We start from the raw sequence: 17,589 nt of genomic DNA, 5'->3' as shown, positions 1-17,589 counted from the left end.
CGTGTTTTCACACCGCAAGCCTTGCGCCTCTTGCGCGAGTGGTAGCAATAGTGCACCACTGCTCTTCACAAGTGCTGCGATTTTTTTTCTAAAATTCACTGATTTAGTGGTTTTTGATGACGCACATCAAGTTTCTGATATAAACCAAATGTTTATTCTTACTAACTAAAACTATTCAAAAAATGTTAGTACATTATTCAACTTATTGTGATGACTAGCTCTATAAATATTGTCCACGTGGCTGTATAACTTACGTGATTGCGCTGCATTAGTGTAGCCTTAGCTGATTTTCAAAAATGATGTGCCAGGCCTAAACTAAGCACCCTGTATAGACGCTTTGGACACGCGCCAGATTACAGCCACCATTGCTGACCTTCTCTTGTTTCTGCCCAGATGCCCAGCCACTGAGGCGGGCGTCGACTAGCCTCCACAAAGGCCTACGCTGGGAAGAAGGACAAAGTAGAGGCTAAAAGGTCAATAAGCAAGCCTGCTGTCTTAGTGATGAAGTGAAGTGAACGGGAAAAGAGAAAACAAAAATTGAAGGTCGGTTATGGCGGCGCCTACACACAGCTGCCCTAAAGCGTCTATACATTATACAAATGTAATTAATTAATACATAAGCTGGCGCTGCATCCTACGTCCTGTGCGGAATTAACGATTAATCATAGCGTACTATTTTATGCTTGATGCTCACTCACAACAGTGAATGTACGAAACTATATCGCACTCCAAGAACTATAAGAACTATAGAAATCCGTGCGATGACTTCTTTGAAATTGTTTAGAAGTTTCAATGTTCTTCGTTTGATCGCGGTATCGCCATGAAATAACAAGGGAGGATGATCAAGTTATCAGTACGTTGCAAACGCGAGAAACTCATTATTTCATTTTTTTCTGTTTTTAAATTAAATTATTTTTTCACTCTGCACACACTCCGATATGGCGGGAATTCGCACTCGACGTAAACGTTAGAGGTGAATACGCCACGTGAAGACAGATAAGTGAGCTGCAAGCACCTGTCGCAAATATCTGGTCATGATTTACGCATAGGCGCTCCGAACAGACAATGCACCCCGTTAACTGCAGGCTGCGCCTATCGAGCGGTGGCGCCACAACTTGTATTCATCGCTAACTCGGTCATCTACGAACAAGTCCGCGTTTGACCCTGGTAAGCTTGTTGATATCGTTTTTACAGGAAGAAACCCAAGCCTTTGAATTTCGCAAGGTAAACTACCCTACCTAAATACCCGTTTGGTGAAAGTCTGAGTATTCTATGTGCAGACGCCGATTTTTCAGGTTCGCTTTACAGCGTAGGATACACTGTACTTAGCTGCCGCCACACATATCTGTGATGGTATTCGTGGCACTCCAAATATCGGATTAAGAAAGTGTCCTCTGGCGCGCCCGGCTTGATTTTTTTGTTTTGTTTAATCGGCTAGGTGGTTTCGAAAGTGTTTCAGTAATGAGATTTGAGTCATTTTATCGTATTGTGCCCCAGTGCCATAAGCATTTAGCTCTGTTTGAGACCTTCTATCTGTACGCTTTGTTCGTCGTCTTCCCTGGTACACTAGATACTGGGAAAGTGGCCAATGCAACTGTATAGCTCTCATTGTGCTTCATGAAATGAGTAGTTTTACCTTAACCTCTTCATTCTTGGTAAGCCGATCCAAATTCCCGGTTACAGGTAGTTTTATAAAGACATTCCTTGAATACCGAGATTTTGCTATTCACACACCGGCGAAACAAGCGCACATCTTCGCATTGCCACCACATGTGGCGTCGGTGCTTGGCGTCATTGAAAAATAATTTCCTTGCCTTGAAATGCGCAGAAACAGCAACACCATTGTGCGAGATATGGGGAGATCAACATGATAATTAAGTTCATTTCATGCACAGTGCCAAAGGCGCTCATATTGGCGAGGAACGCTTTCAGTACGATGATGCTTGATTGGTGACGTGCGAGACCAAAAGCGTCGCTGTGATCGGCCTTTCACGATTTCTGCTCTCATCGACGGGAATACGAGCAAAGTCGGACTCTTTCACCAGATTTCCACCGCACGCTTTACTAGCCGTCGAAGATGTCGCACCCTTCTAGTAATCTTGGTTGTGACGACAGGTGTGGGAACCATACAGGCCCGTTCACACACTTGCGTTTGAATACAACCTACTGAGAAAAAGATCGGATTTTAAGCCTCTTGTGGCGGCTTAGGACCAGCTCCGCAGCCGCGCATCCGGTCGTTGGCTGTTGCGAGTGACTTAAAACCCGGTCTTGTCTCAGTCAGTCGTATACTCGAACGCAAGTGAGTGAACGGGCCTTAGGAGGGCGCCACTGAAACATCTCGTCGCCAGTAGCGATCTTGGCGGGACTGATTCAGAACGACCCTTTGGAAACTTAATAGGCTTGAATGGACCGAAATGGCGAGTGCTACACTCTTATCTACGTCCTGGATAATGGCCTGGGTACAAGCGGTACTCCTCAATGTCCCGCCTAAGACACGGGATATAAGCAGCCCTGTGAAGAAAACTATCCGTGACGCCTCTGGAAGCGGCCCAAAAAGATCGAAGTACCACCTGTAAACGGCCCTAACCCGCCCGAACGTCTTTATGCGGCTCACTTGACAGCCGCCAAAGCGCACCGTCCCGCTTAAAGAAAAGAGAGCGCGAATGAAGCACAAAAGCCCGTAAAAGTCGCGTGTCTCCGCGTCTCCCCCTCACCGCTGTCGGCGGCGGGGCGCACGGCGCACACTTGAGAAAGAGAAAGGGTTCGAGCCCCATTCTCTCTCTCAAGTCCCTTTCTCTCTCTCTCTGAAAAGTTGAAAACAAAAACAAGAAATTTTTTGCGAGTCCTACCGCGCATGCTCAGCCCGCGCAAAAGGCGTAGCTTGGCCGGTAGTCGCGCGAAATTGCATTGTCGTCATTGTCGTCGTCGCTTTCTCTTTTTCGCGCAAGCCGCACCGTTCAAAAAGGAAAGTTGGTTGGAAATATACGGCGGTGATGTATTCATCGCAAGACATCAAAGGTGTGTTGCGAGGTCAATGCCACGCAAGCAACTGCGAGTGCGATGGCTACAGCAGGGCCCTCGACAACTGCAGCCAACCTGCGGCTCTTCACCAAGCGACGTGGTGCGTTTACTGCGGCCACAGCCCTGTACAGCACGCACGGATTAGTAAGTGCCGCTTTTATTTCATGTTTTTGTGCGTGTGTGTGTGTGTGTCTGTGTGTGTCAGTCGAGGGGCACGCGTGTTCGGAACACCGTTGAGTACCCGACCGCTTCGGTATGCACTTGTCCGTGTGGCACTGCTTGGTCACACGGAACTTGGTCACACGGAACAACGTTGCGTTGTTCCGTGTGACGCTACCGAGACGTATGCCGTTATTGACTTTAGCTTTAGTTTCACGTAGGGGGAGGCACTCACTTGATCGAATGACGTTTTAGCGAACGCCCACGTTCCACCGAATGACACTTTAGCGAACAGTCGGACGCCACGAAGCGGCGTTTTCGGGTGGGCCAAATGGGTTCACATTTCTGTAATGAGCCGCCGCAGACTGTCGTCGCGAAGCGGCGTAAAGCGCAGCGCGGCTGATGGGTTAATGCGCGCTCCCGTTATTCGCTAAAACGTCGATTCGCTCAAATGTCGCTGTTCGCTAAAATGTCATTCGCTCATGTGATATGGACCCCCACCATTGCCTGTTATCGTCTTTTTTTTTTTTTTTCTTCTTTTTTTCCCCCATTTGGCGGCGGGCTAACAGGCGCATCTGCGTACGGCGTACGTGTCTCAACCTTTCTGTGTAGCCTTGCACGCTGCCGAGTGAGTAACCCAACTGTGCAAATGAAAATTATTATTAATATTATATCCTCTGTGAGCTCGTGCTGTCGGCATCGAGTACTGCATAAAATGACATTACAACAAAAAAACATAGCCACCCAGCACATACAGATACTATGTGCTTGTTGCACCCTTCCCCCCCCCCCCCCCCCCCTTACCAAAAAAAAAAAGAAAAGTTAAGTTATTTAGAAGTCCTCACGTCTTGTTTTTCTCTTTCTGGGTTGCATAATTTTTTTTTTTTCTGAGGGGGCGGTATTGTGATGATTTTACACTCGGCCGTCAATGTCAAGCTTGTTGCACAGCTTTTTAAACTAAAAGTGGAGAAAACATCCCACAAGTGACTTTGTATAACCCCAGACAATTTACAGCCATGTTTATTTCTACAGCTCTTTCTGCTTAACGGAAACAAAGATGGTGCTAGAGCACCCATTCATTCGTGCCTTTTAGATAATACTGTGGGCTTGGAAATTTAAACAAATGTTTAATGCCAGCTGCTGACCAGGAAGCTAATACTTCCAGTAAAAACATTTGATGTTCTCGTGTGATGCCAGATTCATACCAGTTCCATAAATTGAAGTTATGGAAGTGTCATTTTTGCTGCCATATAGATAAAAAGACCACGTGAGGACAGCATAATTGTAGGCATTGACAGTATTTATGACTATACGGCGTCAACAATGACATTTCTGACTTCATGCAGCTTGATTATTCGCTCTGTTTGCAGGTATATTTGAAGACGAGTCATGCGATTTGTCTGACAACATGCAAGGGTCTACTTCGCAAGGTGCCAGCATCAGTTCCTCTGAGGTCATGAATAACAGCACCTGCACTGCTGCTGAAATTCTGCTTGGTGAGTACCAACATGCATATGTTGTGGTTAACACGGTTGTTTTGCAATAATTGAATCAACTTCCTGTTCACGTGGTTAAAAAGTCATTAAGGCAACAACTGTCGCTTTGATGACACGGGCAGGATTCCCTTGATTGTACTGTTAACTTCAGCTGTTGAACAACGAAAGCATGTATGTACAAAAATTCATAAACAGCATTGGCACAGTGCACACATTAGTTAAGCATAAAAAATTATTAACACTGCTAGGGATAGCTATTGGAACATTGGTAAGCTGGTTGGTGAGTAAGATATTTGTGCGAACAAATCAAAAAAAAATTTGTTGTCATTGGCTATTATTTATGTAGTTTAAAAGGTTCCACTTGATTTGTATAAAGCAGCTGTGAATTTTTTCTGCAAATTCCTTGGTTTTTGGATGCTTTCAGCGTCTTAGCACTGGGAACTAGCTAGACAGGCCAAGGGCACAGACAGCTTAAGTTAATATTTTTGGAACTGCACTGCAATACCATTGTACAGGCGTACCAGTGAAACCTAAATAGGTGTCCGGGGAAAGTGTTGTACAATGTTATATATGTATAATGTGTAGCGTTTTTTCTGAAAAAGGAAACATCTTTTCAGAGCGACGTCTCCGCTGAGGACACAGCATCTCCTGGCCCAAGGATCTTCTGGGGCATATCGACAAAAATCGTCTCTTGTGGAGGGCCTGGCGAAATCATCAAGCTAAATGACGCTACTTTGGAGAAGGCTCTACTCCTTTGCCTAACGGTGTATTATGTCAAGGACATAACATACCCCTCGGCATTTGCGCAAACGTTGGGGCTCGTGCAAAGTGCGATAAGCAATGGTGAAAAATTTCCCCGCTGCTGGGCTAACAGCAAGCTCGTAAAGATTCTCGAGAGCATGAAGGTTACGTAAATGTACATATGTTTACTGCGGCAAAGTCACTGCAGGTGTTATTTCACAGAGGAAGAATATCCCTGGCTTTAACGTAAGAAAGTACTCGTTCATCTTACAACGCAAGTGCATAAAAAAGAGTAGTTTTTTTGCAAATGCACGATTAATGTAACAGCCTGATGACGTAGAAATCAAAGTATACTTGTGCCATTCTTTGCGGATCCCAGTGGTATATGATAACATGTTGCTATGTTGGTATTTATTATACAGTAATGGGCACAAGTAGATGTGTTCGGATTGCTGAACGTTAGCGCAAGACGCAGATAGTGATGCTGTGATATTTTCCAGTAAGAAACTGAATACAGCAGCTCCTGATCTCTTTTTTTAGTTAATACTGTAATACAGTTTGTGTGACTTGCATAACTTACCTACATTCGGTCACATTTATTTCAGTAAAAAGAGTAATAAGTACTTTGTTTAACAGTAATAAATATTCTTAGGAATGCAGAATCTTGATCTCACTGTAATCTTTGTTGAAAAGTGCTTGGGTACAGCTATTCCATGCTTCGTACAACGAAAAAGGGCTAACTGTGATAGTAGTGTGAGTTCTTAATGTGTTCGTTCTTTGGAATTTCAATAAATGGATTATACACCCTTCAACAGACTGTGTGGGCAATTACAAACAATTACATAACTGAATATTTTATTGCTCTAAACAACCTAAAAGCAAAAAAAAAAAAAAAAATTAGGAAGAAGAAACATACATCACGAACTGGTGCTAACTTTCAACGGATTTAATCAAGCCTGTCAAACCCAGCGCGATGGCCTATTGTGTATGGGATGCTTTTATCACGAAAGGTTGGCGTGATAGACAAGACTTCACAGATGCGCGCTGGGTTTGACTGACTTTATTAAATCAGTTGAAAGTGCCAGTCCGTGTTGTGCGTGTCTCGTCCTTCCTTTTTTTTTTTTGCCCTTTTTAATTTTTTTAGATCTTAATGAACCAATTAGCCCCAACCAAAGCTTCAATTCAGCAAATACTTTATTGCGCTTGAAAGAAAAATTGAATATGATGGGCGTGCCGCTTAGAGGAAAACAATTTTGTCTTGAAATCAGCTGTTCTTTTTTTTTCTTGTGTAATGGAAGCTAATACACTCTAAAAAAAGTTTGTGCGTCTACTTTCACGCACAACACCTCGGAGAGCCAATCACCACAACTTACGGAGGCTGCTCAGCGAGTGACAATGCCGAAACATATGTTTAGACCAAAGAAACGCAGTCTGAGTTGTGACATTAAGCAATGCACGCTTGCATTGCTTAATGTCACAACTCGAACTGCCTTCTTTGGTGTAAACATATGCTTCGGCATTGTCATTCGCTGAGCTGCCTCCGTAAGTTGATTGGCTCTCCCAATGTTGTGCGGGAAAGTAGAGGCACGGGCTTTTTTATAGTGTAATGCACAATTCCTGACACTTTTTAATGAAACTCATTGATGCTGTTAGCAGAAATTGAAAAATCACGTTCCCGATAATCCTGCATGTGCCTAACGCGACAGGCGTTAGACATCGCGTACTTAAGGGCGCTAGTTATTTGGCTCTATAGCAGGTTACACTCGGGTATTTAATACGCTCACATTTTGAAGGCCGGGAATATACCATATACGTTTCTGGAGCAGCAGCAACAAAGGTACGACGAAAACGTCCTTGTGTCGCTCGCCAAGGGAAGGGCGCCCGTGCACACCAATTATATATCTACAGTTATCCGAAGAGCCCGCAGAAGAAGGTGGTTTGTGCGTTGGGTTACGTTCCGATTCCGCGGTTGTTTCGTCTAGCGTGCCAGAAAACGGTTTATATTTTGCAAGACTATGCTTTTGGCACTCTTTCAATGTCTGGTTACTCTTATAATGCTTTTTCGCAACACCACTCGGGCAAGATTTCTCCCATTGATAGGCACTTATCAAACCAATGTATACAATTCCCCCATCGGTCGACGAGTTTAGCAAGCAATTCTTGTGTATATAAGCATACGACAACGCGAGCATTGTATGTGTGCGGTTGTGGCGTAGTGGCTATGGTGTCTGATTTTCACTTCGCGGGCGCGGGTTCGATTCCCCTCATGTGACGTTTGTTGTGTTGCTGAAACTTGTGTTCCAGATCCTGAAACAGCTAGTCGGAGTATTATGCCGGCTGTCCATGCCCCCAAGTATGCGGAGAATGGCGCAAAAATGGCGTTGTAGCATAATTTTGCCGCAGTTTAAATTTTAGGCCGCATAATCGTAGGCCGCTTATAGCCAGGAAAATTTTGATCTCAAATACCGCATGAAATTGTCACGCATGTCAAAGGGCCTGGTAAATTCAGGCCGCATACCTGATCCGCGTGAGAACGAGCCGCTTGAATCTGGGCCTCATAACAACGGGCCGCATAAGTTGAGACACCTAAACCAACTGCTTGTAAGCGGCGAAATTTTGACCCGCTTTCCTGCCTATATACGTGCATTTTAGCCAGGATCTAACTAAGAGTGTATGGCAGATCAGCCGCTATCCTTGCGAGGCTTCGGTCGTCTGTATGTTAGTATCTGTTTGCGTCCGGCTAGCAGGCAAGGAAGGCAATAGCGCTACTTCCCAGGATCTACACGGTTTTCCGCTCATTTTAATCCAAATAGTGGTCAATTTTGCCCAACTGCCATTCAATTTATTTCAAGCGCCATTCCGTTTAATCTTAGCGCTACCCGATTTAATCCCTGGGTCAGTCAATTTACTCCACGATATATACGTCCACGCTTTTGTCACTGGTTGTGTTTGGCTTTCATTTTTGATAAATTCGAGTAATTATTTACACAATTAGATTTTGTTGGGGACCACTGATAAATTTTTAACTTTAGCTGAATTGACGTTTCGTTTCCTCTGTCCAATTACTCCGACATATTATTGATACAGTTCAGGTAATATAAGTACAAATGCAATTTGTGAATACACTTTTTGTTACTTCTTGCTCTTATTGACACCGCTGACTTAAAATCGCTTCCACTTCTAATTACTTCGACCTATTAATAACAGTATTTGCATAATAAAAGTTCAACAAACATTTGTATAACACTCTCGATTACTTCGAGGAATTATTAACAAAAATATAGCATCGTACAAGCTCATTTGATATTCTGGTTACTTTTTGGTTATATAGCTATTATTGACAGAACCAACTTTATACAACAAAACATTTCATTACTCAATCGATAACTCTTAATTTATATTGACAAAACGATCTCACAAAGTTCAGCTAAGTGTTTGATTACTGCTTTGATTTGTCCGTGTTACTATTCACCCAACTCACTAAATTAAGTCAGATAACTTAGTGGTTATTTTCTATCTTTCCCCGCTATATTAGTCACAGAACTGAGTTAATATCAGCATTATTAACATCTTGATAACTTTGAGTAACTAGTGACCTATTTGACTTTGTATTGGGCTAGCTGACAGTTAAGTACTCTTTATTTTCATGTTCCCTTGCGGTCAAGTCGGTTTCAGAGCCCGTTCTACCCTCGCACTTTATATGATAAGTCTCCTTTAACAAGAATGCAGCTGAAATTTAACAGGCTTTATCAATCCGCTATAGACATTTTTAGTGACGTGACATCTTTTCGACGTACACTGGAGTCGATAATTTGTGTATAAGTTTGGATCTATGTGGCTGTGTGCATTTCATTTCCAGTGACGGACTGTGTTCTGCTATTTAGGCTGTGTTGTTTGTGAACACAAGATACAGATTATTATTATTATTAGTAGTAGTAGTAGTAGTAGTAGTCGTAGTTAAAAGTAGTTAGTAGTAGTAGTAGCGGTAGTAGTAGTAATAGTAGTAGTCGCAGTATCCTCACTCTCATTATTACCTCGAGCGTTTATACCACGGAGGGATTTCTTCTCGGCTTAGCTCCCATTTTGATCACTCTTTTTATTACTTCGATTTTCTATTGACCCAATGGAGCTTGATTCGTCCTAATTGACATCATGATTACTCTTGACATTACTTTGAGCAAATTAAAGTCTAACCGATGTATTGTGAGCACGAGTCACATCACGATTACTCTTTTGATTACTTCGAGTGACTATTGACTAATAAATTTTAATTCGCCCTAATTGACATCTTGATGACTTGATAACTTCGATCTACTATTCAACCAATTTATTTGGTTGAATAGTACCGCGGCACGTCCGAAGGCCAGTTGCCTCTGTCGTTAAGGCACGATGCTGCTGCGATTAAGAATTTTCAGCATTTTATTATAAAAGAATAAGGAACAGAGAACATGTCTTGTATATTAATTACGTTCTAAAATTTATCAAGCAGCTTTTCTTTAGAAAGTAGCTTGCTGGATGTTAAGTCTATTCAGATGCTGAGTCATCGGCCACAAACGTGGCCGCTAACATAACGTTTATTCATATGCTCTACGGAGAAAAAAGCAAAAGAAATTTGCCAATAAGATAACCGCCTTGCTTTCGGCGGCCATGCTTGTTTGTAGTTACTCGACATTAAAAGGCAGTCTGACGTCATAAGGATAGACCCTATAACTTTGATGGCAGTTTGAAGAGTGGGAACAAAACAGTAAATTTTGACGCCACCTGCAGGCAGGGGAGCTGAGGTTGTCCACTTGCCGGGATCTAGGTCCATGGCTGAATCATACAGGCTGCGTCATGAAACGCTGGCTAAATCGTTGCTCAAAAACTACACGTTGCACATAAAAAGCTAATTTGGTTTAAAATGAAAATTTATAAAGTGTGATGTTCAAACAATTATGGTGTCAAAAATTTTGAACAATTAACTTTCTGTAATTACTAAATTTAAAAGTATGGTCAGGTCAGGGTAAAGACCTTGCTAAACTGCGTCATATATTGTAAAACAAATAGTTTGACATATTATATTCAAAAATATTGTTTAATACAATGCATTTCTTAAATTAAGTTACCCTATGAAACCTTATAAACTCATTCACACAAAAAGAACGTTTCGGCCGACGTCGACGGCTGCGTGAGCAAACGAGTGTGCACACACACGGGCGAACTTAGTGTGTTCTAGATGTTTCATTCATCATTGATTTTAGTATAAATGTTCCTTGTGTGGCCGTCCTCCTTTGCTCAACGCGATTATCGACGCCGGCTGAGACGCGCGACTATATACCTCGGACGGGGCAAGCTGATGAGTGTGCCGTATACGCCGCGCTCTATCGGCGGACACTTCGGCAAGAGAAAAGTACACCCTTATAAAGTATTTACACCTTGTCGCTGTAAAATGCTGGTGTCCACCGTCGAGGCAAAGCTGGATAGCTTTCTTTGCCTCACCTTACCATAGGCAAACCATAAGGGCTGCGACTGTGACCCGATAACTTTAAAAATTGTCACCACCACGAGTGCTTGTGCACAGCCGAGCCGGCGTCAAACGCGAAGAGTCCGCGCTTGTAGCCGTTATGGTGAGTCCATGCTAAGGTGAAACGAAGTAAACCTGTTTTCCGCTTTCCACCGGCTACACCAGCCGGTATCTGAATAATATGAAAGGAGGCGATTCCAAACGTTATTTTTAGAATACAAAAATATTGTGTATAGATACCTGTATCGTCCAGGACAGGGTCCCACTTGTCCTCTGTTGGCAACAACACAAGTTACTAGTTAGGAACTCTTTCAGCAATGGACTCCAATTCGTTATTAGCCAGTGAGCTACGTAATTACCCAGTCGGTTATGCTGAAGAGGACTGCGCCCGCAGTAACGGAACCAGCCAAGTTGGCTCAGTAGGGGTGGTCGTGCTGGTCGTGCCGCCAGATCAGCGGGCCGTGTGAACCCATCGCATTCACATGTTTCCTCATGGTTACACCGCCCGCGTCGAATTCCTTTGGTGTCTTTCGACGCGAGCATCCTGAAGAACTAACTCACTGTCCCGCGGCTTCGGCGCATTCTCTAACATAGGCTTACATCTCCATGATAAGAAAACAAATGTCACCCGCAGATGCTTCCGATTAGATTCGTACTTCGTACGTTTGAAATTCATCGTCCTTGCACGCTGGCTGCGCCCGCGGAGAACACTGGGCGGCCTCTACTGCCGCCATCTAGCGGAGAGCAGTGTGTTTTTTTCCGCTATTGTGTTCATAGCCGGCCCGTTTTTGCCGGCCCTGCACAAACGGGCCGCCAAAAATTACAGGGCCGCCTACGGAGCCACCTATATAGCCATTCGCACCATCAAAGAGGGGAAGGGCCAACTGCAGCCGTGACGTTGTACACGGCTATTTTGACGGGGCCGGATCAGTTCGCGGCTAAGTCCTGAAAACTTTGAACGTCACGGCTACGGCCGTGACGTTTGACGGCCCCAGATTAAGAGTGTATACAGGAACTCTACCGGCGGTCGGGCCGCTGCGCCATGAAGAGGGCTTCTCTGTGGGGTGTCGTTTTTTGGAACTATGCCGCGCGCCAGTCAATGGGAGTTCATTTAACAATGCACTGCTACAGGCTTTGCTCCATGTGACAAGGGAATTTAGGTGCTGTTTGGCGTGGCTTCAAAAGCTGATAACGCCGGTTCGCTCCAAGCCGCACACGTGCGTAAGAAGCCCTTTATAAAAAAAAAAAAAAGGCTTCACCGGAAAACAAACGCAACAAACAAGCTCCCGACAGTCTAAAGCCGTGTCTTTTGAAGTTTTGAATCTTGTCCAATCAGGTTGGGTGTGATGGAAATGGGTAAGGAAGGAACTTAGAATTCCGGAGTGGTGGTTGTGAAAAGAAAGATGTTATTTACAGAGTAAGAAATGAAAAATGAAAGTCAGATAGAGTACGGAAGCAAGTTACGAGAGTCATCAAAATATGTACAAAGTTCAGTCCGCCGACTTCGCTTACGGCTCACACGATGTTATTGCCGAGAAGACGCCTCGTTGTAGTAACGTTGGTTCTGTAGCCTGGCAGGCTGGGTCGGCCCAGGCGTAGGGTTGCTGACTGCAGCTTGGCTAACGGCGGCGGTCCACGGTGTACAAGTTCAAAGTCCCCACGGGCCTGTTGACGCCCTTCCGAAATCTTCCTAGACTGCCGGGGCCCGGGACCGCTGGTGTTGAGCCGGGTGCCGATGCCCAACCGCCTTTTTCAAGCCCTCGAGCGTGTCAAAGGTTCGCTCTCCTCATGTCGTCCTCTTCTTTTTTTCTTATTCCGATTCCTTGATCCGGTCTTGCAGTCTTCTTCATCTTTGATTATACATGTAATCACAGCGTTCATCTGCGTCGTCTTCCTCGTCGTTTTTTCATCCCACATCATCACATTGAGAAACGGTAGAAAGTGTTAGAGGTTAGAGCAAGAGTAAAGAATGAAAATCTATACAAAAAAGTAGACGAGGGTTGTGAGAGGGAAGAGCAGTGTAACAACAACGGTTGGAAGTAAGGCGGGGTGAGTCGTGTTAACGAGACCTGCTGCTTCTTCACCTCGATTTTAGGGTAGCACAACTTTTCCGCTCCGCTCCGGGGGTGCCAAACTGCGCATGCGCGGCCTGCTTCGCCGGAATGGAAAGCGGAGGTCCAAAAACGCGTTTTAGTAGAGCGTCTTTTTTCAGCGTAAGAGCGTTTTGAGCGGGTTCGAAAAATTTGCTTGCGTAGCCCCGCAAGTGGACGTTTATAGTACTAGTAAGACAAAAAAACCTAAACGTTAACACCAAGAGAGTGAAAGGGAGCTTGTTTGTAGAGGTAGTAAAAACGAAGGCGACAATAATGAACACAAAAGAGTAGGCACACACCTGAAGAAATATTATGCTATAAAATATAAATATAATCGTTCTACCTTGTCTGCGAATGAAGCCGAAGGTATAAGCATGAGCATGTTGCTCTAAACGGTACTTGCACTGCACGAGCGCGCGTGCTTATCAAGGACGCTGAAAGGCCAGCACTCGCTCTTGTAGCTTCTGCTCCACTCAAATTAAAAATGACACAGATTTACTTATTCGAAGTAGAAAAATAAAAGAAAAGGACGAAGTTTGCGCATTGCGAGTACATCCTTTTGCGTAGTACGAGTACAGTGTTGCTCAAGGCTAGCAAGGCATATGCACGATGAATCCCCGCTGTTCTCAAGGAAGGAGACTTCTACTAACGAGATTAAGCTGGCGAGACATCGAATCTATGATTCGTATCCCTCGTGCCATCAAGCGCCGAAGCTTCCTTTCCGAACGCGGTTTGCTGGATATTTCCAACGTAGAAAAGAAACCCTTTAGGAAGCTATCCTGCTTAAAGAAGGACCTGGCTGCTCTGCATGCGGGCCTCCAAATACCAGCACCCGACAGATCGGCGCAGGGTGTTGCCAATCTGGCGAGACGCTTTGCATGGTTCTTCCTCGACTGGCCTACCCCAACCGTCTGTTCGTACTTGGATGAGCGTTAGGACGGAACTTGTCGGTGTTCTTCAGTTCTGTGAACCTCATCGTGGGTCACATCAACGAGAGGTTCGGCCACCTGCTCGCTGACATGAACAAACATAGGTGGTTGACCCCGGCGAAACTGGAGCTGTGCTCACAGTTGAGACCCTGCATGGTTTGTGTAAATTTCGCATTTCCATTGTTTCTAGCACAGCTGCTCTGTCTGGTGAAAAGGTGTACATGGGCAGTGTCAGGACAAGTCACGACGAGCGCGTTCGTAATCTGTGAGTATGCGGAGGGCAAGTTCGTCTGCTTCTTGCGCAGGGGGTAGCGGTGACGTCAGAACGCCGAGTCCTGATTGGCTGATCGCGCCCCCCTATCTGAGCGTCGTCTGCTCCTTTGCAACGTCGTCTGCTCGCAACGTCGTCTGCGTCTGTCTTACCTTTCCTGAGACTTTCGGAAGTGCAGAGGCCAGATTTACGAAACGATCTTACGCCAAAAATGTGCGTAAGACAAAACTTAAGAACAAATTCGTATACGCGAAACGAAATTTTCGTAAGTTTTGCGCAGGTTACGGCGAAATCCTACGACAGCTCAACTCAGCATGGCCGACAGTGTCGCGGTCGCGACGACCCACGGACGTTTATTTTTCTACGTGAGCTCCTGACGCGTCCTGACTTCAAGCAGCAAGAAAAAAGTAAAAATTACTTGAAACAGAGCACGATGAACAAGAACGCTGGATCCACAAACACCGGGGAAAAGCTCCAACGGCCCCGATTCGACCGAACGCGACCAAACGAGCTGGGCAGTTAGGCCTAGCAGGCACTCCGCGACTCGGCGACCGTCTGCCCACGACCGGCTGACGTGCTGAATGGAATATGCCCGCGCGACCCTTGTGAACCCTTCCCGTGTTATACTTTGATCGCCGACCTCAATTTTAGATTAAAAGGTCAATTTCTTCCTCTTGTTATCTTCTTGTTTCCCGAGGCAACGGTGACTCGCCGGTGAAAAAGCGGTGAATCTCCGACAGACGTAGGAAAGATAAAGCAGCCATCGCTTTGACTAGCAGACGTAAAGCAGACGACGTTAACTGCGCCAACCCGCCGGCGCCGTTAAAGAGTGAGGGGTCTCGCCGCACACGAATGGAGGGAAAAAGTATTTGGGAGGGAACTTGCGGACACAAACACGCTCACCTCTCGGTTCTAAGCAAACAAACCTCGGCGCCCCGGGACACCTCGCCAGTGAGTCCTTTGACTTCCCTCCTTGATGCTCGTCTGCTAGTTGTTAGACAAAAACAACGTACCGCTCGAGTTATTTCGTCTGCCCTCCCTTAAAGGCGAAGTCGAGTTCGCTCCGAAAGTCGCAGGAAAGGTAAGACAGACGCAGACGATGTTGCGAGCAGACGACGTTGCAAAGGAGCAGACGACGCTGAGATAGGGGGTCGCGATCAGCCAATCAGCGCTCGGCGTTCTGACGTCACCACTACTTCCTTTCTCCTGCGCAGAAGACGAAAATGAGCCCACTTGCGAGGCGTATTAGTAGGCCACTTTTATGAGCTCTCTTTGCTCTACTTTACGCTCTGCGAGAAGCATCGTCTCCACCGCGCATGCGTGGCCCGCTCTGAGTTGGAGCGTATAGCTAGCGGAGTGAGCGTGCGCTCCGCTTCACAAGTTGTAGAGCGGACTGCCCTCAGCGTCCTTAGCGTGATCGCTGAGATCTCAAGATGGCTGCACTTACTCAATACGCGTCGATGTTTTTGACCGTGACCTCAGCTTGGAAGAGGTTGAATCAAGAAGTAAAGCGTACGCCCCGCGCGTAAAAAGTAAACCATTCGATTTGAGTTCTATGTAACACAAAACAGCATAATCAAACGAAGTGAACGAGTATCACTTTGCAACCAGCACGGCGTCGGTAAAGTCGTCGCGTTTTTGTGGACGTCCTATGGCTATGCTGTCAGATGTACGGGTGCGCGTGCTTGAACGCCGATTATATCTGTGCATGAGCCCTCCTGTCGAAAATGCCACTGAAAGCTGACCACGAGCATAGCGCTCGCAAGCTGCACAAAAGAAACCATTCATCTCAGCTTTATTTATTCACACTCGCTCGCAACTTTTGAATTGTTTAACTTTCCCCAGGAAATGTTCGCATTGAATTTCCTTGGTAGATTTAGAAAATAATAGAAACTTGAATGCAGCCTTTCTAAAAGTGCAACCCATGGTGCCGCTAGTCTTCGAGGCCGCCTTATTTTGGCCAAGTGTCTAGGGAGCAAGAGAGCTACGTCATTGTTTGTCGCGGATGCGAGTCTAAATGTATTAGACACGAATGCTGCGTCAATACTGAATATGAAATTGGTTCTAGTCACAAGTCTTGCACTAAAAGCGATGCCCAAAATATGGCGGCCGAGTATGTTACCCGGTGGTGTTTTGAAAAGAGTTACCAATAACGGTCGAAAGAATATTCCACGTCAATTTTTTGTCTGGTGAAAACCAGACAGGCATAAGCAATGCAAAATTTAGCAAACACGACCCTGGACTTCTAAGCAATAGTGGTAGATTAGAACAGTTTTCAGAAGTTTCGTTTTGAATACCGGCGTAGCGGGCCTCGCATGCAGTTTGACGCCCTCAAAGCTTAGCAGAATTAAGGAACAACTATATATATATATTAATTTACGATACCCAGTTTTTTACAACCCTACAATGGAAATACGCTTTATCTTAGAGGAGTAACAAGTCCCATATCACATGTTTTGGTAGTGTTTAAATACTGCCGTGCTGTAAGAGTGTTTTTCTTTGTCTTTTTTATTAAGCCGTCAAGGACAAGGGAACACCCCTGAACAACTGTTGGGGTTTTGTTGAACGCACAGCATGCCCATATGCCGTCCATCAAAAATTCAGAAGAGGACCACAAGAGAGGGCTCGTCGAGAAGCACCAGGCAGTGATGTGCGCAGACGGCATAATTTGACGGCTGGACGAAACCTACAAAGACCATGGACATTTTTTTGTTTGTTTAATATTGGAATGCAAAAAATTATCACCGAAAATCATATTCAAGCTTTTGTACTGAGCGAAATGCCTGTCCAACTGGGCTGAAAGGCATCTAGAAATATTTTAATAAAAAACGTTTACTAACGACTCCCATTTTACTTCTCAGATGTGCGTGTGAATATTGCATCTAACCAAATTACAGTGTTACTGTTGAATTCAGCATTGTAAGAGTAGCCTATGTTGCGTGGCCTTCTATTGCAAGAAAAGACCGTAGCACAAGTGAGGCAGAAACTAGGGAAACGCACTTTCATAAAAACACAAAAGAAATAAAAAGAAGTGTATAGTCAAGCAAAATGGTTTCATGTCACACCCCAAGGCAGATACATACACTGCGCTCCACTGTTAATACGAACACGAAAAAAATCGCATTTATTTGCAGTTTATTTTTTTGACAGCTATTGAAAAAGCTGAAAGTTTGTCGCTGAGATTAGTGCCCCAAACGAGCGCTTTATTCCACAGGCAAATGTCAGCCCCTCGAATTTAAGGTGAAAAATGAAAACAGGATATTGAATGCTCCCGCTAACCATGTCGCGCAGTGTACATAAACACCAAGGCACTCTATCACAAACCGAAGCATACGAAGAAGAAAAGACTCATTTCATTGGGGAAAAAAAAGTAAAG

At 44.9% G+C, this 17,589-nt stretch overlaps 1 protein-coding gene across 1 annotated transcript; it reads left to right on the top strand.

Annotated features, from left to right (window-relative positions):
- The first annotated feature begins 2,993 nt into the window (after positions 1 to 2,993).
- LOC121047923 lies at positions 2,994 to 5,740 on the top strand. Its single transcript, XM_040503642.1, has 3 exons — positions 2,994 to 3,165; positions 4,551 to 4,676; positions 5,294 to 5,740. Exons 1-3 carry the CDS (start codon positions 2,994 to 2,996, stop codon positions 5,308 to 5,310), a joined length of 315 nt encoding a protein of 104 aa, XP_040359576.1. The 3' UTR covers positions 5,311 to 5,740.
- Positions 5,741 to 17,589: the final 11,849 nt, after the last annotated feature.

Source organism: Ixodes scapularis, unplaced genomic scaffold, assembly GCF_016920785.2.
Source record: "Ixodes scapularis isolate PalLabHiFi unplaced genomic scaffold, ASM1692078v2 PGA_scaffold0__279_contigs__length_252992795, whole genome shotgun sequence".
Classification (NCBI taxonomy): Eukaryota; Metazoa; Arthropoda; class Arachnida; order Ixodida; family Ixodidae; genus Ixodes; species Ixodes scapularis.
The sequence above is the reverse complement of the archived record's forward strand: the minus strand, read 5'-3'. Positions and strand labels throughout refer to the sequence as shown.